Source organism: Pollicipes pollicipes, unplaced genomic scaffold (genome assembly GCF_011947565.3).
Source record: "Pollicipes pollicipes isolate AB1234 unplaced genomic scaffold, Ppol_2.1 Scaffold_3447;HRSCAF=4054_pilon_pilon_pilon, whole genome shotgun sequence".
NCBI classification, from domain to species: domain Eukaryota; kingdom Metazoa; phylum Arthropoda; class Thecostraca; order Pollicipedomorpha; family Pollicipedidae; genus Pollicipes; species Pollicipes pollicipes.
In genome coordinates, this window is record NW_023596297.1 from 10,906,007 (window position 1) to 10,931,013 (window position 25,007).

Below are 25,007 nucleotides of genomic sequence, written 5' to 3' on the forward strand. Positions count from 1 at the left end.
GCGGCCGGCAAAGCTCCACAGCTGACGGGTAAATACGTGACGGCCGCCGGCCTCTGTTTACCGCGCCGGGGTCGGGCGGCGCGCCCCGCGTCCCGTCCGCCGGCCCGGCGCGAGCGCCACCCGCGCGCCAGGCGCCCGGCCGGCAGATAGGCCGCGCCGCTGATGGCTGGTGGTGTCTGCTCTTCGGATCCCGCGTTCAATGACGTGGCCGTAGTGAAAATAATGGCGGGCAGTCGCTGGCACGCAGGGCTGTAATGTGTGTTCGTCAAATGTGGAATGATGCGGGGAAATTCAATGTCGAGTCCGTTGTTTCTACCATCAAAACACCTTCTTGGCATGATGTTATGGACGTCGCGGAGATAGTGGGAAGACTGGCCGCAGTTTAACATGTTTGTTTTCGAAATGATAAATTATAGCTTTCATCAACTAACAATGAGTAAAACAATGTCCAAATTCGGTTATTCGACGTGGTAATGCAATCATCACCGCAAAAGTGTGAATGTGAAGAGAAAGAAGCCCAGTATAGCATCGTCCTTGCGCGCAGGCGTCACATGACGTCCCTTGAACGTTGGCTATCATGTGTAAGACAGACGCTTTGAAATGGTAAAAGTCACATCTACTAGCGGATTTTCATAATTGAAATGTTTACGTATGGTGACAAGCATGATAGGAGTCCAATCCCATGCAACAAATTAAAATCCAATCCTCTCATCTATCACCGTTTTCACAAATCTTCAGGCCTCATTTAATCCGAGGAAACATAAATATGTTCATGATAATCTACACCAACCCGTCATATTTTAGCTCTTTTGAGCCTTACATGGAACATGCAACGTACATGAGCAGTGAAGTGCTTGTTCTTAAGGCGTCACTCTTGACAGCGTCTGGTCCGTTTCAAATCGTTTGGCAGGCCAGCGACGTCATGCATTTCATTCCCAAGACGCGTGTTTTTGCAGTGCAAAATGCCGCGATACAGCGTAGTCAACTGCAGGGATTGATATATGATCCTCGGATCTATCCAGTCCATGGGGAGTCCCTGTATTTATGCACAAAACAATAAATTTTGGCGGGCGTTTATAACCATTTGAATGGTTATTTGGGAAGTTAGCGTTTCCCATCATCGTAAGTTAGCGTTCTCCGGGAATAATTAATGTGCCTCGGATCCGCGTGCTATTACGCTCATCTTGCTTTCATTCGGCAAGCTGGTAGACTCGGAGCAGTTGTGTGTTACGGTTTTCTGGTTTGTTTTTGTGGCAGTTTCCGACAAATTTATTTAAATTTTGCTGAATTATCACTAGCGCAGTTTTATCACCACGGCTTTTCGATTTGCGCGCCAAATCATACTTCCCTTCAGAAATCAGAAGTGCGCTGTTTACGGCTCTACCAAGAGGAAGCTAGATTACTCAGTTGTTGACTATTGCTACGTGAAAAAGAGTGAAATACACCGATAATTGCAAATGTCATATGACGGGTCCCGACGGATGTTGTGGATGTTCGTTCAAAGCAAAGAGCTTTGTTCTACTCGAGCTTCGGCATTTCGTGGATTTAGAGCGACTCTCTGCCTTGCTTTAGGGCATATCTCTGCCTTGCTCTAGAGCACGTCTCCGCCTTGTTTTAGAGCGCATCTCTGCCTTGCTATAGAGCGCGTCTCGGCTCTGCTTTAGGGCGCGTTTCTGCCTTGCTTTAGAGGGCGTCTCTGCCTTGCTCTAGGGCGCGTCGCTGTCTTGCTTTAGGGCGCGTCTCTGCCTTGCTTTAGGGCGCTGCCGAGCAAAGTTCGCAGGCGTCCTCCGCCTAGCCTTGAAACGAGCTTTCCGACTTGGCTTTGCGCACCTACCTTTGGCTTTTTGTGCTCCCTAGCTGGTGTTGACTTGTGTCGACTGAACTGAAGTGAACGCGAGTTAAAATGGAGGCTGCTAACGGGCGCGTCATCCCAGCGATACACCAGTCCTGTTCGTATGACTCTGAGATCAATAGTGGAGTTCGTCCGCGCCGCAGCCGGGTGTACTGATCCCCGGATGTGTCGTGATAGGGGTGCAGCTTATTGGCGACTCGGATGATCCGAGTGCAGCTTATTGACGACCCGGCTGCGTGTCCGCGGCGCGTGCCGACCTTGAGGCGTTAGGCATGGCCGGAGGGATGGGGCGCCGCGGAGGAAGTATGCGGCGGCTTGATCGCCACGCCACCCAAGCACTGATCTTCCCATGATCAGGCTGGCAAGAACGCGCCACGAAATCTGGTGATGGGATTTCTGCGTGATGTGTTCCGACACTTCCGATAAAGGCAACGCCAGTAGATAAGGCATCATCTGGGTCGCAGAAATCTCCGATGCCAGTGGATTTCCACAGCCAAAGTGCTGCTTGGCCCCGCTCTCGCCAAGCGTGGCAGGCCCTGGAGCTACAGGTTTCCCCACCGCCTCTTTCGGTGGACGCGGCAGGCGGCTGTGCTCGCCGCTGCGGCACCGGTCGCCGCCGCGCTGTCCGGCTGTGTCTCTGTGCACCAGGACCGCTGACGCGGCGCAGACGCAAACGCAGCGCCCGTCTCGGCCGGCCCGGGAGCCGTCCGACCGGTCACGGCCGCCGAGCCGGGCCTTCGCCGCGGCCGGCCGATGTAGGACACGCCTCAGGGGCGCCGAGCGCCGCCTCCCTGGCGTCAGCGGCTCTCCGCTGGGAGAGACGCTGACCCCGCTGACACGAGGAGTCGGACCTGGGCCGGGCCCCTCTGCGGCGGCCCGAGCAAATCCAGTTAGCAGCCGCTCCAGGTTCATGGCACGTAGCTGCGGGCCCCGAGGGGACGACAGCCTGACAGTAAACGCGTCTTATTCGTCTCAGCTCGCTGCTAGAAGAGTGGTTTGGGGACCGAGAGCCTGACAGTAAACGCGTCTCGTTCGCTGCAGTCCGCTGCTAGAAAAGTGGTCGGCGGCTGGAGGCGGACGGTAAGCGCGCCTCATTTGCTTTATCCCGCTGCTGGAAGTGGCTTCCGTGACAAGGCATGTTTTTTTAGCGTGTGGACGGACTCGCTTGCACCACCGATAAGGCTTGTTGCAGGAATTGACAAATGGGCAGTGGCCGGCGGCCATGCACCGCTCGACTCCGCATGCACGACCATTTTTGGACCGCGTCGCCGCAGACAGTTCCGCCGCCCGCCTCATCTCGAGCGCTAGCGTCGTCGTCTGACACTTGGCCGGGCTGCAAGCGGGCCGACGGGCAGCGGCGGCCGTGCGCCGGCCGCGCCCGACCGGCTGACCCGGGGGCGTCACGCGGCGTGCGGCGCCGCTACTCCAGCGCGGCCGGCGCCGCGGACGACAGGCGGGCCGATCACGCGCCGGGCGGCTGGCTGGCGCCGGGCGCCCGGCACGTGACCATGATGTGCCGGTGCGGCGGCGACCTGGCGCCACCGGGACACGGCCACGCGGCGTGCGCGGTGCCACCGACGGCCTGGCGGACAGGAGGCTGGAGGCACGCGAGGCTGACGGTGAAGCGATGTGCCGGGAGGTGGCAGGAGTGTGTCCCTGTGGTCGGAGGCGCGCCGGTGCACGTATCACCTCCCGGGAGGAGCCCGTCAGATCGCGTGCCTGGAGGTGCCCGGCGGACAGGCGGGCTCGTGGACAGGCGTGTGCCGACGGGCGGAGGGCGGATCACGCGGCCGGCCGTGTCCGTGTGCGCGGCGGCGCCTCGGTCGCCTCTCCAGCAAACACGCCGACAGTCGGCCGCGGCCGACGGCCCACACTGATCAATGCCCGGCCGTGTTTGCGGCTGGACGACCCGCAAATACGGCCTCAAGCGTGTCGTCGCCAGTAACGATTGGCGCCCGTCTGCTGGCGCCGGCGGCCGAGACGGCCACTCGGCGGCCTGGCGCTCGCCGCCCGCGGTTGCCGGTTTCCCGCGCGACACTACACGCGTGGGGACCGGTGCCGCCTCGGCGCGCGCTGTGACGGCGCGGGGCCGGCCGCTCGGGCGGCAGACCGGCTGCAGCCGCCGGCCGGACGGCCCGCCCCGCGGCCGGCGACCGGCCTCGGCTCGAGCTGGAGCGCCAGCGCTGGCCCCGGGCCGGCCGTCCGCGGCGGGCGCCGCTGCTGGCGGCCGCGTCGCCTCGCAGCCGCCGGATCCGGTGGACGCCACGTGCCAAGTGTCGGCTCCGTCGACGGCGGCTCTGGGCGCGGCCGGCTCGCCGGCGCGGCGCACCGCACGGGCGGCTGGAGCCGGACAGCAGATATCAGCTGACGCTCCGGCACCAGCGCGGCAGGTTCGACCGCCCTAATGAGGTGACTGCGGAGAAAAGTGTTTATGAACGCTCTGTTTATGTCGGTGCGCTGCGAAGTTGACGTCAAACAGCTGCCTGGCAAGATATCTCGTGTAAAGTCTGGGTACTTTGAACTTCGCATGCATGGATGGGGAGCAGCGCAGCAACTTACCGGGAAAAATGCGCCCCATATTCGCGTGCATCAGTGTGGAGCACGGTGTAGGAACTTTCCGGGCGGGAACAGTGCGTCCACGTCGCCTGAGAAGAACGCCGTGCGGCCAAGTCTATTTTTACAGAGATTCGCGACAACGTGGCCGCCCCCGGCGGGCTTTGAACTTCACCGCCTCCGAGCCGGCCGACAGAGACCGTGGAGATCACGCCCGAGCGCGGACCGGGTCGAGTTCTGGTCGGCGCCGCGTGGCTGCCTCGTCCTTGACGTGGGCCGCCGACACCACAGTGGCCGGCCGTGTCCCGCGTCCGGCCGCAGCGGACCAGCGGCGCTGGTAACCGGGCGTTCCTCTCTGAGGGGACCAGAGGGCGGTGTTACCCGGCGAACCCCAGCATACCCCAGCGTGCCCGCCCCATCCAGCCCAAATCTGCGCAGCGGCGCCCGGCTGCCCTCTGTGCGGCCTAGCTGGTGCTGGGCACTATTGTATATATATATATATATATATATATATATATATATATATATATATATATATATATTTAAGAAATTTATATATAAGAAATTTTGCTAGTTTCCCGCCACATGCGTAAAAAGACAAGATGAGGTACTGTACCAGGAGCGTTTTTTGTAGCATGTGAACCAAGAAAAATCATGCGAAAAATTGTCGTGTTCAGAGTTTTTTCGCATTTGTGTTGTCATATGATACAAATAAACGAAACGGTGGTACACATTATGCAATTTTCAATCTGCGTATATTTCGATAGGCACTGGGTTATTTCATAACTTTGAAATGTCCATCTTGGTATTGAGAAATCTTCCAAATAGAAATGTTCTGTCGAACCTTCTAACATTGTTTATCCGGGGTCAGCTCTGATACAGTCGCCCTATTCCTGGTACAGCACCTCTTTCGAGACATTGTTGGTGTCTGTGCGTTTCTGGGTATGTCCGCACTGCGTCCCTGCAGACACCCCTTTTCAACAAAGCATGTCCTGAAATGTTTACACTGCTGGGACCCCTGCTCATGCTGCGGACAGCGCCACATTGTCCCACAATTTCCGGGCGGATTTTCAGCGGACGCCGGCCTAATGTAATGATTTATGCGCGGGTGGTGGACGTGTCAGCTGCGGTTAATGTAGCGCAAGCGTAACAAGTTTAAAGGCTCGCTGAAACGGGCACGGCATACCGTGAGCTATGGAATACTGCGAAACGTGACACTGGTAGCATATCACACTGGTGGCCTCAGTGGTATGCCGAAACAGTGTGTCGCTTATATCTGAAGCCGATTACTTCAGAAGCCTTTGTTCCCTAAAGGCGCTTCCGCGAAGTGTTTCGGCGAAGTTATGTGGTTTTAATGTCGGCACAATATGTCATGTCTAACTGAGTGAGTATTTGATCGCTATCGCGCTCAGAATGCCGGCTGGTAGATGCGTCTCTGCGGACGGGTCATCACGTCTCTGCGGATGGGCCTCCGCGTCCCTGTGGATGGGCCTCCGTCTCTCTGCGGATGGGCCTCCGCGTTCCTGCGGATGGGCCTCCGTGTCTCAGCGGATGGGCCTCCGCGTCCCTGCGGATGGGCTATCACGTGTCTGCGGATGGGCCTCCGCGTCTCTGCCTGTGGGCCTCCTCGTCTCTGCGGATGGGCCTCCGTGTCTCAGCGGATGGGCCTCCGCGTCCCTGCGGATGGGCCTCCGCGTCCCTGCGGATGGACCTCCGCGTCCCTGCGCACGGTGTGGTTCGGTGCCGTGGCCTGCTGCAGCGCCAGCAAATGACTGCCGGGATGTGCGACCGGTGCTCGTTAAAACGTTAGGACCCCGCCGAAATTGCCTCACCGCGAGCGGCGAGCTGGCGGCGATGGGTACTCTCCCCGCGAGCTGCCGGGTGTGCTCTCTCCGACTGTGCCCCCTCCCTTCCCTCGCCTCCCCTACTGTCTTTGCCGTTGTTGTGACTCCAGCACCTGTGCGGCTCTGCTCGTCGTCCTTGGAGTGCTGGGCTTGGCTCTCCCCGACCCGGCCGATGTCCGGTGAAGACCCACCCCACTCCGCCCCGCCCGGTGCTGACCAGTGGATGCTGGCGCCGGCCGGGCCGGCCGCCTGCTCGCCTCCACCGCCGCGCCGCGCCCCCGACCGCCGCCGGCCCCTGCATTCGGGACCCGCCGCGCCCCCGGCCGCCGGTCCCGTCCCCTGCAGCTGGGACACGCCGCGGCCTGGTACGCTGCCGCCGGCGTAAGGGCAGTGGATGCCCCGTGTCGGCCAACTCAAACTTTGCGGCCCTAGCGATGGATTAGAAAGAGCACATGCATGACATATAGTCGTAAGGGATTTAGTGCACCTTGAAACGGAATATACGATGCGAGCATTTTTCAGGCAGATCATCTTTTAAACCTCAGAGACTTGTATTTGGAAGTGGGTCTTACAACGACAGGCGCGCCGTGCGTCCGTCTTATTTGGGGCGGCCGCCGGTGATGTGGCGCAGGCCGTCCTTGACGTGACCCGGGAGCGGCCGGCCGCCGGCCTCTGAGGGCGGCCCGGCCGGCACCATGCGCCCGGCGGGGCGCACCTCGGCCGCCCTGAGCGGCGCCGCTCCGGTCAGCGGTCGGTCATGTGGCCGCCGGACGCGCGCGTCTCACCGCCTCTTGTGATGAACTCTGCAGGGCACGTCTGACCGGTGCTCATGGGAGCTTGTTATTGGTGCTGCCGGCACCCGGCGCTCGTCTCCGGGCTGCCAGCTGGCTATTGGTCCTGAAAGGCTGGACAACGTCAATTGAATGCCGCCGTGCGGCAAGTCATATGCGCCGCCCGCCTGTCCGGCCGGCCGGCCTGCCGACTGCTAGCGCCGCGCTGTGAGGCTGGGCTGACGGCAGGGCCGGGTTAGACCGGCGGCAGGGTTAGGGTAGCCTGGCGGCAGAGTCAGGGTAGACTGGCGGCAGAGTCAGGGTAGACTGACAGCAGAGTCGGATTAGGCTGACGGGAGGGTCGGGTTAGAATAGTGGCAGGGTCAGGGTAGACTGGCAGCAGGGTTGGGTCACACTGGCGGCAAGGTCAGGTCAGACTGGCAGCAAGGCCAGGTTAGACTGGCGGCATGGTCAGGTTAGACCGGCGGCAGGGTCGGGTGCGACTGACCCGGTGGTGTGAAGCCGGTCTGACCTGGGGTCGGATTCGCCTGACCTGGCAGCTTTGAGTCAAGTGGCATGGGTCAGCCCATTCCCTCTGCCAAGTCACCTGTCACCAGTTGGCCTGCTCGTAGTGTCGCGTCGTATGTCGCACTGCTCAGTGTCAAGTTGCCTGATGTTCACCCGGTGCAGGTCATGGATTGGGCTGTCCCCGCCACCCTTCAAACGCTGGCTGGGAACAGCCGTGCCTTTTTTGCCCGCGGATGAGGCGCACGCCACTGGCGACGGTTTGAAGGCGTTGCCTGACACTGATAAGTCAAAGCACACGCTAGATCCATGTCATAACTGGACTCAGATGCGGGGTTTCTTTCTGTTTACGGACAGCTGTTTTTGGGTGGAACACGCGACCCGATGTGGGCCCGATGTGGCACAGCTGGAACATACGCCGAGCGCCAGCGCGTGACGTCACCGGCGCCCGTCCGGAGCCGGTCCGATCGTGCTCATCCAACGGCTCACAGACGGCGATTGGAGAGTGTAGAGCGGGCCGGACCGGAAGCTGGGGTGCCTGCCAGGAGCGAGCCGTGTGCCAGCCAGCGCACGCTCATGTGATGTGAGGATGTTCCACGCTCTCGTAAACTGGTCTGCGAAAACACGATTACGCTGGTAAAGGCTTCCATGGCATAACTGGAATGATTGAGATCTGCTTTTAGAAAGACGAGCTGTCGTTCGTTCGGATTATGTTCTCAGTGGGCATTAGTTCTGGCGATTGAGCATACCACAGTGACTCGGGGTCGGTCGTCGGAATGCGTGCTTCCTGTGCAGGAGACAGCACAGTTATTTGCAGCGATGACACGTTTAGGCATGTGGCTTGCCTACCCAATGACCGGTTTCCAGTCGATGACTGTCCGCGCTGTCCATATCATGGTGTCATAAAACACAGTATTCCGAATTGTTTACACCGGCTTCTTTAGGCTCATGACGTGCCGATCGCATCATAAACAACGAACATTGCCAACACACATGAATTATATTCCAAACAGCGCCTGTTGCACGCGCCCATAAGCCGCCACAGAAAGTACCGCTCTGTTTCAGCAGCTGATTTGCGCGGGGTCTTTTCGGCCGCGCATGAGCACGCGCGCGCAGATCGTGGTCCGCGTGGCTTACTAACGTTCATCGGTATGAATAGCATTCTCGCCACACTTAGTTTCAGGGAGGTGAAGGTGCCCGCGAAGTGTAAGGATTTTACTGCGCAGACAATTGGATACTTACAATTACTGTAATGGAGGGCGAGCGGCCGCCGATGGCGTTGTTGTATGGTAACGACCAATTAGCCGATACTTCGGTTACACGTGTGCGGCTTTCTGTTGTCCATGAGCCGTATTGCCTTTGCACGCGTCGCAGTTTACATTTTACCAAGCATGTGATTTGAAAGGGTGAATGGTGTCCGCGCCAAGCGTTCGGACTGAGGCCACGGATGCTCGCGCGTTCTCATGACCGCCGGTCCATTGGGTTCCTAAGCATGCGTCAACGTTCTGAAAACCGTTCGGGGCGCGGTGTTTTCCGAATATGTCTACAAAGCTTTCACAGGAGGGCCGCGGGCAGGCGCGCTGCCGCAGGCACGGAATATTCCTCCCATATACATCCGGCTGGACCGCTAATGTGCTGCAGTGATCGCAGCTGCACTCCGGTGCGCGTCCCGGCATCAAAATAGGATCCTGCTCCCGCCGAAGCCTGCCCCGAGCGCCGCCCCTGATCGGCGACTGTTCGGGCGATTGAGCGGCTTCCGCTCAAAGCCCGCCCTAGTGGACGTGCTGTTGCATGCGCGGCGCGTGGGCGCGTGCTGCGGCGGCCAGCGCGGAGTGGGGACGGCGCGGCCGCGCCGGGTCCGCCGCCGCCGACACGGCTTGGCACTCAGACGGGCGGCGCGCCGGCGCTGGCTGTGCCCGCGGCGGCCGGCGCGGCCCGGCCAAATGGGCCCGGGCTCGTTTCCGCGCACCAGCTGGAACAACAACACCGGCCGAGGTCCGCAGCGATCCAACAGCGCCGCCCAAGACGCGTAGCCTCCTACCCTCGTACGTGCAATCGGAGGCGCTTGCATTGCTGCGACCACACCGGCTCGTTCGCGCCGCTTGCGGCATCGCATGGTCCCCCGTTGACCGGGCCGGACCGGACCGGGCCATGGGACCGTCCGGTCGACCGGCGGACAAGTGTGCGCTGCAGACGCGCCCACAGCTGGCTAGGACTGGCCTGACGGCCGGCACCTGCGGCGGCGCGACAGTGCCCTCCGCCCGGGCGACGAGAACCCGACTCGTCCGGTGACAGGAGGCGGCGGCAGGAGGACCGGTTTGGCGGCTCCTTCCTGCGCTGTAATCAAATGGACAAATCCGGGCTTAATACCTGGTTTTCGTCTGAACAACAACAGCAGTCATCATCAACATATAAATATATCGTTATCAATATCATAAGTAGTTGACGATTTCCAATCCTGAGACATATTTGAGGAGAAGGTGCAAAAGCTGACGCCTAGTCCAGTTACCGTCCCGCGAAGGAGGTGCACGCCGGGTTTTGCCGGGCAGAAGGGGCCGCTGCATGTCCCGCGGCCCCGAACCGACGCTGGTTAGCGCTGTTCGGCCACTGTTCGGTGGCGTTCGCGCTGTGCAGCCCGCTACCGAACAGACTTGCGTCGCACAGACACCAGCGTTTCCCGCCCGCATTGAATGGGCGCGTGGTAACCCCTAGCCCGATAGCATCGGTGTTTCATGGTGTACTACTCACGTGTAAGTGACGTCGACAGCTCTTACGTATGTATGTATGCGCTTTTTGGCTTCACACGCTCTGACCGCCAAACGTTGTCCATTGAACGTGTGGCTGTCAGATTGTCCATTGTCCATTGTGTGACTCGTTCATCAAGCGTGAATTTACAGATACATACAGGCATGCAGCGAACAATGTTTGGCTTCGCGTTTGGCCCATATTTTTGTCATCGAGTCGTTTTCAATGGTCACAAAATGCCTTGTCACTGACTCTGACGTTGCAGCATACTCTGCTGGCCATGTAGTGTCTGTGTGCTGTTGGTGCAGCTGCCGCGCTGTCTGCGTAGCCGCGTGGCCGGCGCGCTGGCCGCAGCAGTGCTCTGTGTGTGTGTGTGCGTCGCTGCGACTGCTCACCGCCGCCGCTCACCGCGCTGTTCTCGCTTTCAGCCGGGCCTGGCGGCCATGGCGCCGGCGGCGCGCCAGCGGCCGGCGGTGGCGGCGCCAGTTCGCAGCCCGCCGACAAGCCCCTGAGCTCGGCCTGGGCGGCGGCGCTCGGCGCCACCACCACCATGCAGAACGGCGAGAAGCCGGGCGAGCCGGCGCGGCGCGCGCCACGCCGCCCGGTCAAGGTGCAGCCCGACCGGCCGCCGCGCGCCCTCTTCTGCCTCGGCCTGAAGAACCCGCTCCGGCAGGCCTGCATTCGCATCGTCGAGTGGAAATATCCTTTTGATGGACGCCGCCGGCGGGGTGTGAAAGCGGGGCTGGTGATGGAGGGAGGGAGGCTGGCTTGGTGGGCTGGGTGAGGGAAGGGCTTCGGGCGCCGCTGATGTAGGAGTGTGGGAGGAGGCTCCGTATCTGAGCAGATATGTCCCATGTCCCACGTTCCATGGAATACGTGGATGTGCGCCGTAACCTATGGCGCCCGAAATTGTCACGCGCGATGAAGACCTCGTGGTTCCGTGCGGCTCGTGCTCAGTATCGATGGTAAACGTTCGCCGGCGGCCCCTGCTAATCCCCACCCGAGGTGCCTCTGTCGCATCGGGCTTAATTTTCCCGCTTTGACTGACCAGAAAATTATGCAGCCCTCCAGAATTATACGAGCCCACTTGACATTCACGCCGCCGGCGTCGCTGTCGCCGTCGCCCCCGCCTTCGCCTCAGCCGCCGGCGCCGCCTCCCGTAGCCGCTTACGTCACCGCCGCGATGGCGGTGTACGCTGCGACCTCATTCTGAGGCAGCGGTGGTGGAGCGGTGGCGGTGGGGGCGTCCCTGGGGATCGGGCCGGCGTCGGTGCGACGGGGCCGACGCAGACGGCGGCGGCGGCGCCAGGAGCGCCAGGAGCGCCAGTCGTGCGGACCGCGCCGGCTGCCGACTTGCCCCGCGCCTTCTCCGCGGAGGCACGCGAGGTGAGCCGGCCGCCGCTGCTCCCGGCTCCGTCGGCCCGTGACTCAGGCGCTCAGAAATACCGGCGCGGCGCGCTGCACGATCGACGAGCGTCGCTGACGACGAGGCGGTGCTCGACGGCCGAGCGGTCGGGCTGACGCCGCCGGACGCGCCGTTCAGAGACGGCGCGCCATCGATCAGGGTCATCACGTGGCGCAGAGTGCCTGCTCCACTTGGCCCCGGACCGGACGAAATGACTTCTGCGCGGCGGCTGTTACGGCGCGTGACGCCGAACCCCGGCGTGGCGCGTGCCGACGTGCGCGGCTGGGCCCGGTGGCCGTCTAGCCGCGCCGCCGGCTGCGAACGGCGGCCGCGCTGTCAGCCGGCGGCGGCTGCGGGGCGTCTCGCCGCCGCCGCCGGCTCGGAATGAGGCCTGGCGACAGCGGCGGCCGCTCCAGAGCCGACCGGCGTCGGCCGAGTGGATGCCGGTCCTGGCACGCCACGCCGCCGCGCCGGCTGCTCCGCCGCCCCGCCGCTCGGCCCCGCCTCGCCCGCCCGCCGCTCCGCGCAGCGAGGCCCCGCCGTCGGCCGGACCTGAGAGCCGGGCTGATGTTGCGTGCCAGACGCGTGGGCAGACGGACACCTGCAGACATGCGAATGGGCTGGGAGTGCTGCCGCGTGACGGACGCGGAGACGTGCGGCGCGGCTCTGTCACGTGCTCGCGGAGCAGAGCGGCCAGCCGGCCGGACGGCACGCCGGCGACTGCCAGCCTTGTCCGAAACCAGCACAGCTGGTGACGAAGTGCGCTGAGCAACCAATCCACACTCTGACAAAGGAGCCTCGGGCACGCCTCTCCGCGCTGGGGACGGGACCGTGACGCACAGATTCAGAGCTCGGCGCCGCCGGCCGGCCGGCCTCCGGTCGCATGTTCGCCGCCCCGCGCGCGCCTGCCCCCCCCCCCCCCTCCCCTCCGCCCTCCCCCTCCGCCACCTGGCCAGACCTGCCGTCGGGTGGCCAGCCGGGAGGTCGCTGCCAGCTGGGTGGCTCCGCCGGCCGGCCGGTCGCCGCAGACCGGTTTTAGTCGGAGTCAGGCCGGTTCTGCTGGCCGCTCCGGCGTGGCCACAGCCGGGCCGCGGGCTCGTCAGCGGGCCAACCTCCGCCTGCCATCCATTGTCGACACAAGTTTCCCAAAAAGGCAGCATCGTCTTTTCTGTGGGCAGTTCCAAACTGGAAGGAAAACGCGGACCAACGTGTTTTTGCCATTATGTCCTCACGTCTTATTGCGTCTCCCCTTAATTAAACTAGTTCTCATATCTTGATTTATGGTACAGTGTTTTGTGCGAAACACTGCAGACCGTAAACTTGAAATATGCAGATCAGAATCAGAATCAGAACGCAGTCTGTGTATGAGTGTGGGACGGCGCGCCGCCGCTGTCGCGGGTATTGTTCGCGTCTGGGTACAGTGTTTTTGCACCGCCGCTGGCGGAGCCCTTTCCATGTACAGCGCTTTGTGAGCGGGCCCAATTACACAGGTGTGCGCCGGTGGGGCTAACAATGCGCTCGTCTGCGTCTGCGTCTCATTACGCGCCGGCCGGCCGAGCGAGCCCAGCTGCGAGCGGCGCAGCGGCGCTGCTGGGTCCGGGCGGTGCCGCCTGCAGGCTCGCGGGCGGCGCTGCTGGGTCCGGGCGGCGCCGGCTGCAAGCTCGCGGGCGGCGCTGCTGGTCCGGGTGCCGCCGGCTGCAAGCTCGCGGGCGGCGCTGCTGGGTCCGAGCGCCGCCGGCTGCAGGACCGCAGGCAGCGCGAGGCGACCGCGGCTAGGGCGCGACTCAGTTGTGTCAGGCGGCGGTGTCTGCGGCTTAACGATAAACTTGGCAACGGTTAAGCGAACACTGATGTTGAAAGATAGATTCTTGGTAACATTGGAGCACAACGCAGGAATTATTGAGTTCATGAGTTGCACAAATGCAGTTGAAAACGTGAAGTGCTGACAGCAGAAGCAATGGTGAATATGTCTCATCTGCAGGGTCTGTTCACCGCGGTTTCTGGCCACCACCGCCCTGGGGCAGTGACTACCTCGGCATCCCGAACCGACCTCTCGCAGACTGTCCGTACCGTCGCCGCCAGGAACCGCGGTGTGCAGAGGCGCCCACAGGGAGGGGCGGGGAACGGCGCAGTCACCATGGAATCAGTACAATGAGTGGGATGGAGCTACGCATGCCCATGCTTGTCAAGTCTCCGCGGGCGCGGCCTTTGGCCCTGCGAAGTGAACGTGTCTGGGCGTCCTTAGTCCGGTACGTAGTGAAGCGGCCAGCAGAGCCAGCGTGTGTTGCTGAGCCCGCCAGCCTACACGGCTCCGCGGCAAAAATTTCCCGACGACGCTGAAGAACTACTCGCGTGGAAAGAGCCAAGCTGGTGGAGCACCCTCGCGGCGCGACGTCTGCCCGACTCCCCACGACGCGTCGTTTTCAAAACCTGCTGTTAGAACAGCTGATCTGTCTGCCAGCGCCCTTGCTGGCTGCGCCCCTGTACTGCCCTACGCCGGACACACGTCTGCCTCTGGTACCAGCGGCCCACGAATGGCCGGCCGATGGTAGAGGCGAGCCGGACCGACCGTGGCGGCCGGGGCGAGCGGGCACAGACCGGCCGAAACCAGGAACCTGGCGGAGGAATGCTCGGTGTGAGACCAATCCTTCCGTAGCTCATTTATCACGACTCCGTGCTTTAAACCACGTTTGTGCTGCTAAGTCATGAATTGAAAAGTGCCTGCAGCATATTTCAGTGTCATGGAGCACAGCGACTGCAAGATCAGTTGCCGCCAGGCTGCCGACGAGCCCTGCTCGGAACCAAATACTTTACCGTCCGGCATCGACCGGTCTAGATGTAGCGGCGGTTTGTCATGAGACACAGTCGCTGCACCCGTGGTGTAGGGTCGGTGACGCTGCACCCCTGGTGGAGGATCAGTGGCACTGCACCCCTGGCGCAGAATCAGTGGCGCTGCACCCCTGGTGTAGGATCAGTGGTGTTGCACCCCTGGTGTAAGGTCGACGGTGTCCACCCTGGTGTAGTGTCAGTGATGCTACACCCCTGGTATAGGGTCAGTGACGCTGCACCCCTGGTATAGGGTCATTGACGCTACACCCCTGGTATAGGGTCATTGGCGCTGCATCGCTGGTATAGGGTGGGTGTTGCTGCACCCCTGGTGTAGGGTCAGTGGCACTGCACCCCTGGTGTAGGATCGTTGGCACTGCACCCCTAGTGTATGGCGGGTGGTTCTCCACCCCTGGTGTAGGGTCAGTGGCTCTGCACCCCTGGTGGAGGATCAGCGGCGCTGTACCCCTGGTGTAGGGTCGCTGGTGCTTTACCCCTGGTATAGGGTCAGTTGCACCCCTGGTGTAGGGTCAGTGACGCTGTACCCCTGGTGTAGGGTCAGTGCCGCAGACCCGACAGAAGCGCTCGCCACGTGCGGTGTAGCCTCCCCTTATTGGTCACTGACCGGGTGTTTGTCAGCAGTTTGGGACCTCGTCGGTCCCGTGGTTGCTCGTTGGGTAGTGTATGGCCAGTCGGGCGCTGAAATGGCGCCACATTTGGCCCAGTGGGACCCGAATGTTCGTACCTCCAAGGTGCTATATAACCGAGTTGTGTGCTTTTCATTCGTTGCGTGTGCAGCATATCAGAATTGATTTTCAGCGGTTCATTCCGCCAATAAAGGCGTAAAAACTAAACCGTATCAAGGACAGGAATCAGTAGTAGCTTGTGGGATATTGAAATGCTTCCAACATTGGCATGTGAGATGACTGCTCTATCGCCTGCAGGGTTATAGGATTAAAAATGTCATCGATTCTCGCGTAATGCATGACATTGCTAACGCGTGTGAGTTTTGAATTCACCTATGTAACCTGAATTGAATACCCATGGCACCAGACGGGTTTTGTCGTTAATTTTCGGTTCAATTTGACGTCGCCGGCGAATTCGTTAAATTCTGCATCATTTTTGGGTGCCAGAATGTTTAAGCGGGTGTTTTAAACGCCGGTTGACGCCGGTTAACACTATTAACAGCAAACGAAAGTCAAGAACGAAATCGCACGCTAAAAGCGAACAGCGCTAATCGACAGTTCGACAGTTTTTAACAGTGCATTGCCTAAAATTAAGCCATGTGAACACATTTGTATACACATTTTTGTACATCTCATGGTACATATACATTCTGCGAGGTGAAATTTAGAATCGTTCTTATTGTAGGACATGGGTCGCTGCATTGCCAATGTGATCGGCCGGTGTTAGTGGGCCTGGTTTCTTGCATGACTCCCTTGGTTTCCGGTCCCGGCTGTCCAGCTGACCGCGGAACCCAGGGAATAATGAACTCACAGTAAGCGGATTTTCTTGGGTATTGATTATCACCCAATCACCGTCGTGTTAACGATCTCCGTGACTTCCAGGTAAATCTCACACGTAGTTAAACAGTCATGCTTCCATGTTGCGTTTCGCTCCGTTTGCCCGCTTGCCCTAGGCTTTTGGTCTGTCACAGTCCCTTCGTGCCCTTTTGTCAATTTTTATGTCTTCCAGTGCTTTGGAACCTGTAACCGCTCACACTCATGCCATTAACTAACTGTCTAGCATCGTAACGTGCGCTATCAATCTTTATCTAATCACGGTGCGACCCATGCAAAGTCAATTTCTGCCAGCGATGGCGCGCGCAAAATTTCACCGTTAAAATTGCTTATGGATACATCATTAAACAGTTCGTAGGATTGTCCAGATCTCGGGCTGCCCATCTTCTGTGTCCGTCGGTTCGGAGTCACCCCTTTAAAGGCGCACGACACGTTCGCCTCTGGCCTTTTACGTCGCTGGTCCCGTGGCAGCGCGGAAAGTGACGTGACGGCTCTTCCGTGACACCCTCGCGACGGCGTCACCGTCGTCGGCGAGCCGGCCGGGCCGACTTGATTTGCCGTCGGCTGCGACGGGCGGGACTCGCCTGGCGGCTGATTGGTTTTCCAAGCTGGCGTGTCCGGTCGATGGCACGCGCCGCGAGCCGCGACCCCGGCGTCGAGGTCGCGTCACCAGCGGGGGGGCAACGAGCTCGCCACCCGTGCGCGGCCCGCCGGCAGCTGCTGACGAGGCCGGCCGTCGCGTGGCGTCGCTGGCGCGCGGCTCGTGCGTCGCGCCGCCGCCGTCCGATGACAGCTCTCGTTCTGCCCGTCTCTCGCGTGTTCTGCTGGCGTCTCGTTGGGCCGCCGACGCTGGCGCTGGTCTGGCCCGGCGTGCGTGCGCCCCGCCAGGCCGGCGGTAGCGAGCCGGGCCGCCGACACAGCGCCGGCGGCCGGTCGGTCACAGACCGGCGTGTTTACTGTCCGTCTGCGTCGGCGGTCGGCCCGAGCCAGGCGGCGTCGTCCAAATAAAAAGCCAAACGGTGCCGCGGGCGGGCGCGACGGAGCGACGGTGGCCGGCCTGTTGCTCGGCCTGGGCCGCGCCGCTGGTCCGCCCCTGGCCCCCCGGCATCGATCGGGAGCTGCGGGCTCGACGCTCATCAGCGGCCGTATCACGCCGCCCACACCTGATACGGCACACGCGGCCCCGTCGCCACCAGCCGCTCCGTCCGGTGCTGGCGCCGCCGGAGCGTCCGCAGTGTCCAGCGCCGAGACCGTGTGCGCGGGCAGACTGGTCCCCGCGACCGTGTGCGTGGGCAGACTGGTCCCCGCGACCGTGTGCGCGGGCAGACGGTCCCCGCGCACGGATCCACACTGACCTTGTTTGTCTGCCGTTTGCTGCGGCGGCGTCGATAGGTCGATCGGAAGCTGGAATATGATGGGCTTGAAACGCATTGCTGGTGCCGCCCATCGATAGGTTTTGTTTGAAGAGTGCCTTCAGCCGGCTAGTGAGATGCGCGTCGTGTTTTCTCCGTGCTCCCGCTCCATCACCGCGCCCCGTACCGAAACGTACTTATAAACAGGCAATCTCTAATGAGCGCCACATAGTCATGTACTAAGCACGCAATAAGCTGGTTGGTTAGAGCCGTTTATGATGGAGCGTCAGCCGTCTCGGCGAGAGACCACTGGTGCAATCCCTGGTGCAATCCCTGAGAGACTCAGGCAGGAGCTGTCTGAGAGCTCTTCACAGTTACAATAGATATATACCCATTTTACGATCTGTTTTTAGGAACTAGAGGCTGTCCATCCCTCAACCAGTGTGCCCCGCATCTCCATCTGCCGGTTGATTGCTGGATCTTTGTCTTGGATTTACACACCCTCCAGCACTTTCCGGTTAACTTTTTGCATACACTTGGCCAGTTTGGTGATATTTTCCGCCAATTCGCATCGGAACAGTGTCCTTCCATAAGCTAATGACATATGCCGATTTGGCGCACCGTCTCGGAGGTGTATCGTCATCCGCTTATGTTGTCGGCGTTTGCTGGGAAGCAATGTATTTGTATTATATCGCGGCTAGTCTTCTAATCAGCCTCGTATGCAATTGACATCCTGCCCTGGCGATGCAGTTCAACTTCAGCTCTTACTACTTCTTCATTTGCTTCTTCATCGCGCGAATGGAAGATTTTGTGGAGCTGCCAAAAGATCTGATTGTCGATATCAGCGAGGTTGTTCGCGATATATCAAGAAACTGCTTCCCAACAAATGCCGACGACATGTAGCTAGCAATTTACCACAAAAGTCCCAGCATATCGAACCTAATTATGAAGAACAATTGGGCAACAAATAACCCACTGCTGAAAATGGCCAACGAGTTAATGTCGGCCTAATGCTGGTCCGAAATGATCTACGGGCTTAAACGCCCTATCGACGACTGCGCACGTTGACCAAACTCGTACATCGTCCAGGCTGCAACCCAACTACCAAGGCGGATGACGACGTACCTCCAGGTCGGTGCGCCAAAGCGGCATGTGACGTCAGCTCATACATAGCTCCAATAACACTGTTTCGATGCCGCTGGCTAAATGTATGCAAAAATTTAGACTGAAAGTGCTGGAAGCTGCTTATATCCGGGACAAAGATCCAGCAATCCGCTGGCAGATTGAGACTCGGGGCACCCTGGTTGTGGGATGGGCAGCACTCGTTCCACAAATAGATCGTAATTGGAGGGGAGGGGGGGGGGTCAAAACCGGGTAAAGACTTAACCAGTGTTCGGCATCACACGGGGTGCTCTTTAGTTCTTTACATGATAACGTCTTTTTTCATAAACCAAATAACCAATTTTGAGCTAGGAAAATGACGAAATGTAATTTTGAACCGACGCGACTACGAATGTTTGGCATATCGCTATATGTGGTTGTGCCTATATCGTCTGGTGATGCTGGCAGAACCAATGAAACGTTACGAAATTGTGGGATCGATTTATTCGGAAAATTGAAAAATTATCTAACAAGTAAGCCAATGTCAATATTGTATATGCTTGTATATATATATATATATATATATATATATATATATATATATATATATATATGCCCACATAGCGAATTGATTTTGCTTTGCCGAGGTGCCGTGAATGGATTATGTGTGCATGTCACTTTTGAGAAACTTCCCTCTATTTCCCGCGATAAAAGTCCAAAACATCAAGTACCAACCACCTGGTGTGGAATATCCCACGACCCCGTAGCCGGTCCTCGGTGCAGCCGGCCCACTGCGTGGCAGCTGTCCTGGCCCTGGCTGTGCCGTCCGCGCGCGCAGCTGCCATTGCCCGGCGGACGCTGGGGTGGGGGTCAGGTCAGGTTAGGTCAGGTTACGGGGCCGGCGCTGTGCCCCGGCAGCCAAGCGGCGTGGCGACACGTGCCGAAGCCCGACGTCCGCCGGACTGCGGGCAACGAGGCGCGGCGTGGCGTACCACATCCGCTGCCCCGCAACAAGATCAGCACACGGCTGTGGAGGGAGAGGGAGAGAGAGAGAGAGAGAGAGAGAGAGAGAGAGAGAGAGAGAGAGAGAGAGAGAGAGAGAGAGAGAGAGAGAGAGAGAGAGAGAGAGAGAGAGGAGAGAGAGAGAGAGAGAGGAGAGGAGAGGGAGAGGGAGAGGAGAGGGAGAGGGAGAGGGAGAGGGAGAGGGAGAGGGAGAGGGAGAGGGAGAGGGAGAGGGAGAGGGAGAGGGAGAGGGAGAGGGAGAGGAGAGGGAGAGGGAGAGGGAGAGGGAGAGGGAGAGGGAGAGGGAGAGGAGAGGGAGAGGGAGAGGGAGAGGGAGAGGGAGAGGGAGAGGGAGGGAGGGAGAGCGGGGGAGGAGGTGTGTGGTACTCGTCATGCGTCATTACGTCGACAAGTGTGCGGTGGATCCAATTATCATGTGTCGGCTGCCAACATATGTGTTTTGCGCGTGGAGGTTGATGACCACCAGCTGCGAGCCATTGACCACCTCCGATGTACGACGTGCCCGTCATTGTCTTGAAATATGCATCCCCGCAGCACATCTATCGTCGTGTTGGCGATATCGCTCGAAAACGCACCCTCATACGTACACGCAATCACTTTATCGACTATGGTTCTGCTGCATTCCGAGTAGTGGAAGATCCCTGTCCGAACTACTTTCATCACGACGCCAAAGTTTGTAGCCGTCTGAAGAGCTCGCTCCGGTGGGCCGGCTAGCGCGCAGTTAGCGCGGCGCCCGATTGACCCCGGCCGCCGGCGGGGCGGCCGGTGACGTCATGGAGCGGGCTGGCTGAGATGCCACGCCGTCCAGCCAGCTGCAAACTGTGGCCTGACCTGACCGCAGCGGTGAACCTTTCCGACGAGTTCAGGCTCGCTTCGAGCGATGCGTGTCTGCACCTCGTTCGCCGTCAAGTGGCCGTTCAAGTGTCTCATGTCGTGTGAGGGGTGCTGACGTTCGTGCCGACCCGCGAGACGGTCCGCCTGTGCCTGCGTGTGTTAGCCGTCGTGATGTTGCGTAGTGTTTCGTACTGAGGAGGGCGCTTCCTTAACCGCTGTGCTCACGCCGTTCGAGACGCTCATCCTGCTGACGATCTTCGCTAACTGCGCGGCGCTGGCCGTGTACACGCCGTATCCCAACGGCGACTCCAACAACACCAACTCGATCCTGGTGAGTGCGCGCTCCGTCTCGGACGCCCCCCCCCCCCTCCGTGTGGTGGATCTGGTCAGTCGGACGAGCTGCCCCCCTCCCCCCCCCCCGCCGTGTAGTGAGTCTGGTCAGTGGGACGAGCTGGGCTGGCTGCACGGCGTGGATGCCGTCACCGGTGAGGCTTTGTATCTCTTCAGGGAGCCGTTGCTGCCTCCCCCAGTCCCTTCACCTCCCACCCCGGCCTTCCGTCTCCCTCCCATATTTTCGTTGCATCGATGTGAGTCCCAAATCACTAGAATCACTAACAAGTCTCTGAAAAACACCGGAAGGAGACTAGAAACAGCGATTAACGTAGTTGTTTTGGAGAATTACAGTATCCGCCCCGCCCCCCCTCACACAGCCCCAGTGCCTGTTGCGGAATTCCGCTGACGTGAGCTGCTAATTCGATGGACGTTGTGTGCCTGTTTAGAGGCCAGGATTCCGAACAGGCCGTGTTTGCGCCGCTCTGTGAGATGATGCATGTGCGTGCGCGCGCATGCATGCTGCACGGTGGGGCGCTAAGTTCCCGCCTCAGTCCCAGCACGCGAGAGCGTGCAGGCGCTTTGATTCTGCGAGTCGTGTGGCTGGTGTCGTGTGCAACTCAGCAGGTCGTGTACCTCTCCCTCTGGGGGGGGGGGGGGGGCGACGACCTCGCATTCTTGTCTGGCTCGGCCTGTCATTCGTAAAACGTACGTCACACTACGTGATGATGTCCGAGACGTAGACCAGGCGATACACTTAGCAGCGTGATGTGATTGATTACGGGCCGCAAAGCTCATTGCGGTCCATGACGAGACCTGAAGGGGATTGGGTTAGTGTCATGGGTGACATTAGCCAGCGACATAGACAGATCGGGTCATGGCCGTCGCGGTTTTCTCCTCTCATCGTGCGCCATAATGGCATTAATATCACTTCTGTGGGTTACAATGGCCGCTCATCTCATGTCCCAAACTAATGCAAGCCTAACATGGTTATGCCAACGCGTCCCAGTTCGAATTAGGAGTGACTGTCGACCATTTCGGCGTCCTGGGACTTAAGCACGCATTTTTCTGTCGCCAAGCAGCCGTGTCCACCCAGGAGTGCGGTCCTCTCCCCCCTTGGGCAGCTGTTGGAGCCTTGGCCGGGCCGCCTCGCGCGCGCTCGCCCGTCGCCCAGCCGTCCTCGCTGCGCCCGGCCGCTCCGTCCGTGCTGCAGTGGTGCTGGCCCGCTCGGTGCCAGCGCCGCTGGAGGGCTGCCAGCAGGGGGCGGGGCCGAACTGGGGCCGCCACGCCTCGCCAGTCAGCGGGATGTGCACGGACAGGGGCCGGCCGGTGGTCTGCCAGGCGGTCTGGACGGACCGGCACAGCGGGGGGTCCGCAGGCGGTCTGGACGGACCGGCACCGGCGGTGGTCCACAGGCGGTCTGGACGGACGGCACCGGCCGGCGGTCTGAGCTGACCGGGACCGGCTGCGGCCTCGTCTCCGGTCTCCAGCTGGAGTCCAGCGTGTGTTCAGCCGTGTCGGGATCCAGAGCAGTCGCTTGTGGCCCGGCCGTCGTGGCCGGTTGCCGGTAGCAGCCTGCACGCGATCAGGTGTTGACACGCCTCTCGCATTAGAGCCGGAGCGGCTGCCGGTGGGTGGCCGTGCTGCGCCCCCCCCCACCCCCCCCTCCATTTCCCGCTGCGCTGTGGTCGCTCAGGTGCCAGCAGCTACCGGCGGCGGACGCTCTCTCGCGCGGCGTTCAACGTGCCCGTAGCTGTGCTCGAAATGCTCGTGCCTCGGCCACGGGAGACGGGTGGAGGTGCCTGCTGTGACGCGTCGGGCCAGGCAGGGATGCGTCGCGGGACCGTCTGTAGTATGCCGCGGACGAGGTCTCGGCAGAGGCGGCTGGAGTCCTAGAGAGCATTTCAAGTGACGAGAACGTGTGCCTTGTTTCCGCACGTGGTGTGCCTTGGCCTAATCGGCGTCGGGGTGAACTAGTCGGCCGTTAGATTAGATAAGGTAAGACACTGCTTAAGGAAAATTTCACAAGTGTGTGATTTATGAAAGGTAGCTATACGGGTCACAACTGTTTCGCCAGGACAGTTCCATTTCATAACTATACCAGGTATATTCAGTACATTCTGGGAATCCTCGACTCCCGCACCAACTATCCCACCGAGTGCCCAAGAATGCAGCGCTTGTGCGATTCTCCACCTGGACGCCTCGCGCACGGGGTCCCACGGGGACTGCCCCGCAGGATTCCCCACGGGGACGCTGCTGTGGCGCGGCCGGGCCGACTGCTGCGCGCTCGCTTGGCCAGCTGGCAGTGGACAGGGCGCGGGTGAGGGCCGAAGCGCCAGCTAGCGCGGGCTGAAGTGGAGCGCCGCCGGTCGGGCCGGCCGAGCTGTCCTCGTCCGGCTCCCGTCGGCCGCCGGTCTCAATACTTGATGGGCCGGCCGGCGGCGGCGCTAGCCGTCACCGACCGGCCCGACTGCGCCCCGGTGGCCGCTCGCCCCCCGTGTTGGACGTGCGACGGTGGCTGCCGAGGGCTGTCTCCTGTGTGGTAGAGCCGCGACGTCGCTGCCGGCGTAAGCTGCCGCTGGCGAGGGCGTGGTGGCGCTCTGCACCAGCGGTAGGCCTGGCTTTCGGTCGGCTGTGCCGACCGAAAGCCAAAAATACAACAAAGGCTGACAAGGAGGCAGCCGTGCCCGCGCGTCGCGCTCGGCTTGCGTGCAGCTGTACCCACGTTTCGTGCGCTGCGTGCGTGCTGGTGGATGTGCTTGATCTTGCTCGTTGCCGTGGTGTTTCCTTTTGATGGCCGACTGAAAGGACTGACAGAGGCGCCGCTCTTCCCGGTGTAGGGCCGTAGCGTCACATAATGACACGGTGGGACGTCATTGCTGGGCTGAAAGGCATTCCAGTAAAGTCAGAGTTCGTGTTTCTAGCGCCGCTCTCTGCCGCCGATAGAGGAAGTAATTGAGGAGGCTTTCAGACGTCAGGGATCGTTACAAGGAGAAGTCACTCGGCTTAGAGATGTGTTATCCACGGCCATGATTGGTCTTTCCGAGGCTGACCGTGCGCGGCCGGCGGTCATCCCCTTGCGCCCGCGTCCCGCCAGGTCGGCCGTGCGCCGCCGGCGGTCATCCTCTGGCGCCCGCGTCCCGCCAGGTCGACCGTGTGCCGCCGGCGGTCATCCTCTGGCGCCCGCGTCCCGCCAGGTCGGCCGTGCGCCGCCGGCGGTCATCCTCTGGCGCCCGCGTCCCGCCAGGTCGGCCGTGCGCCGCCGGCGGTCATCCTCTGGCGCCCGCGTCCCGCCAGGTCGGCCGTGCGCCGCCGGCGGTCATCCTCTGGCGCCCGCGTCCCGCCAGGTCGGCCGTGCGCCGCCGGCGGTCATCCTCTGGCGTCCGCGTCCCGCCAGGTCGACCGCGCTCACGCCGGAGGGCGGCCGGCCGGGTCTCTCGTGCATGACCGGCGCCGCCGGCCGTCGGAGAAAGGTCAGCCAGGGGCGGCCTGAGCCGCGCGCTGGCACGCCATCTGGTGACCGGCCGGACGCTGCTGCCGGCCAGCGGCGCGCCGTTGCTAGGTGGACTTGACCTCGGCGGCCGGGCTTCGTTGGGCCGGTGGGCCAACGCCGGACCAGGCGGGGACGACGCCCGCCCAGCCTCCGAGCCGACCTCCGCTGCTTGTAACGGGCTGTCCTGCGGCCTTGTACGGCGTTCCTCGTACGCCCGTGTCCTTTTGCCCTTGAGATCCACCGATCCTCGTTATTACTCATCGTAATTTGTCTTGTTAGGCCCTCGGCGTTCATAACCAGAGGTGACCGCAGTGTCGCTGGCTGGGGCGGCGTTATCCCGCGACTTGGGGGATCATTCTTCAGTGGCTGGCGGCCTCTGGACAGGACCCGGCCGAGTAAGAACTAGCGAAATGAGATGGGGACCAAGGACCCTCACCTGTATTGAGAAGCGCCATCGTGCTGGCATTTGCATTAACACCTGCACTGACGCAGATGGAGATGAGTGTAGGTACTTGTTTTTCACGTGTTAGGGAAAACTGCTCTTTGCGGTCGCGTGAGCCGCAAATAGCTCAGACCAATATGAAAGCCGCTCAAATGCTTAGGCTCATATTCGTTACGCGATCACCAGTATACTGCGCACTCAGCTGCAGCCGCACGCAAAGGGCATTGTCAAAATAGGTCTGCCCGCTTCGCCTATAGCATGTGGATGGCCATATACCGGAACGTAAAGGCACGAATCATGTGGAAGAAAGCAGAGAGACGGCCCAGAAAGCACCACCAGTCCGATGAAACGGCGCGCGGTGGATTTGTAGTCAGGAGTACTGAATAAATAAG

At 60.8% G+C, this 25,007-nt stretch overlaps 1 protein-coding gene across 13 annotated transcripts in view; it reads left to right on the plus strand.

Annotated features, from left to right (window-relative positions):
• Ca-alpha1D (Ca[2+]-channel protein alpha[[1]] subunit D) overlaps nt 1-25,007 on the plus strand; it is a 66,109-nt gene continuing 41,102 nt past the window's right edge. For 12 of the 13 annotated variants that reach the window (XM_037213950.1, XM_037213946.1, XM_037213955.1 and 9 more), the window contains exons 1-2: nt 10,718-10,988; nt 20,576-20,681. In XM_037213950.1, the coding sequence (XP_037069845.1) occupies nt 10,840-10,988; nt 20,576-20,681 (255 nt within the window). In that variant the 5' untranslated portion in view covers nt 10,718-10,839. Of the gene's footprint in view, nt 29-10,717; nt 10,989-20,575; nt 20,682-25,007 lie in introns of those variants that run through there. The other variant, XM_037213959.1, reaches the window with a different exon arrangement.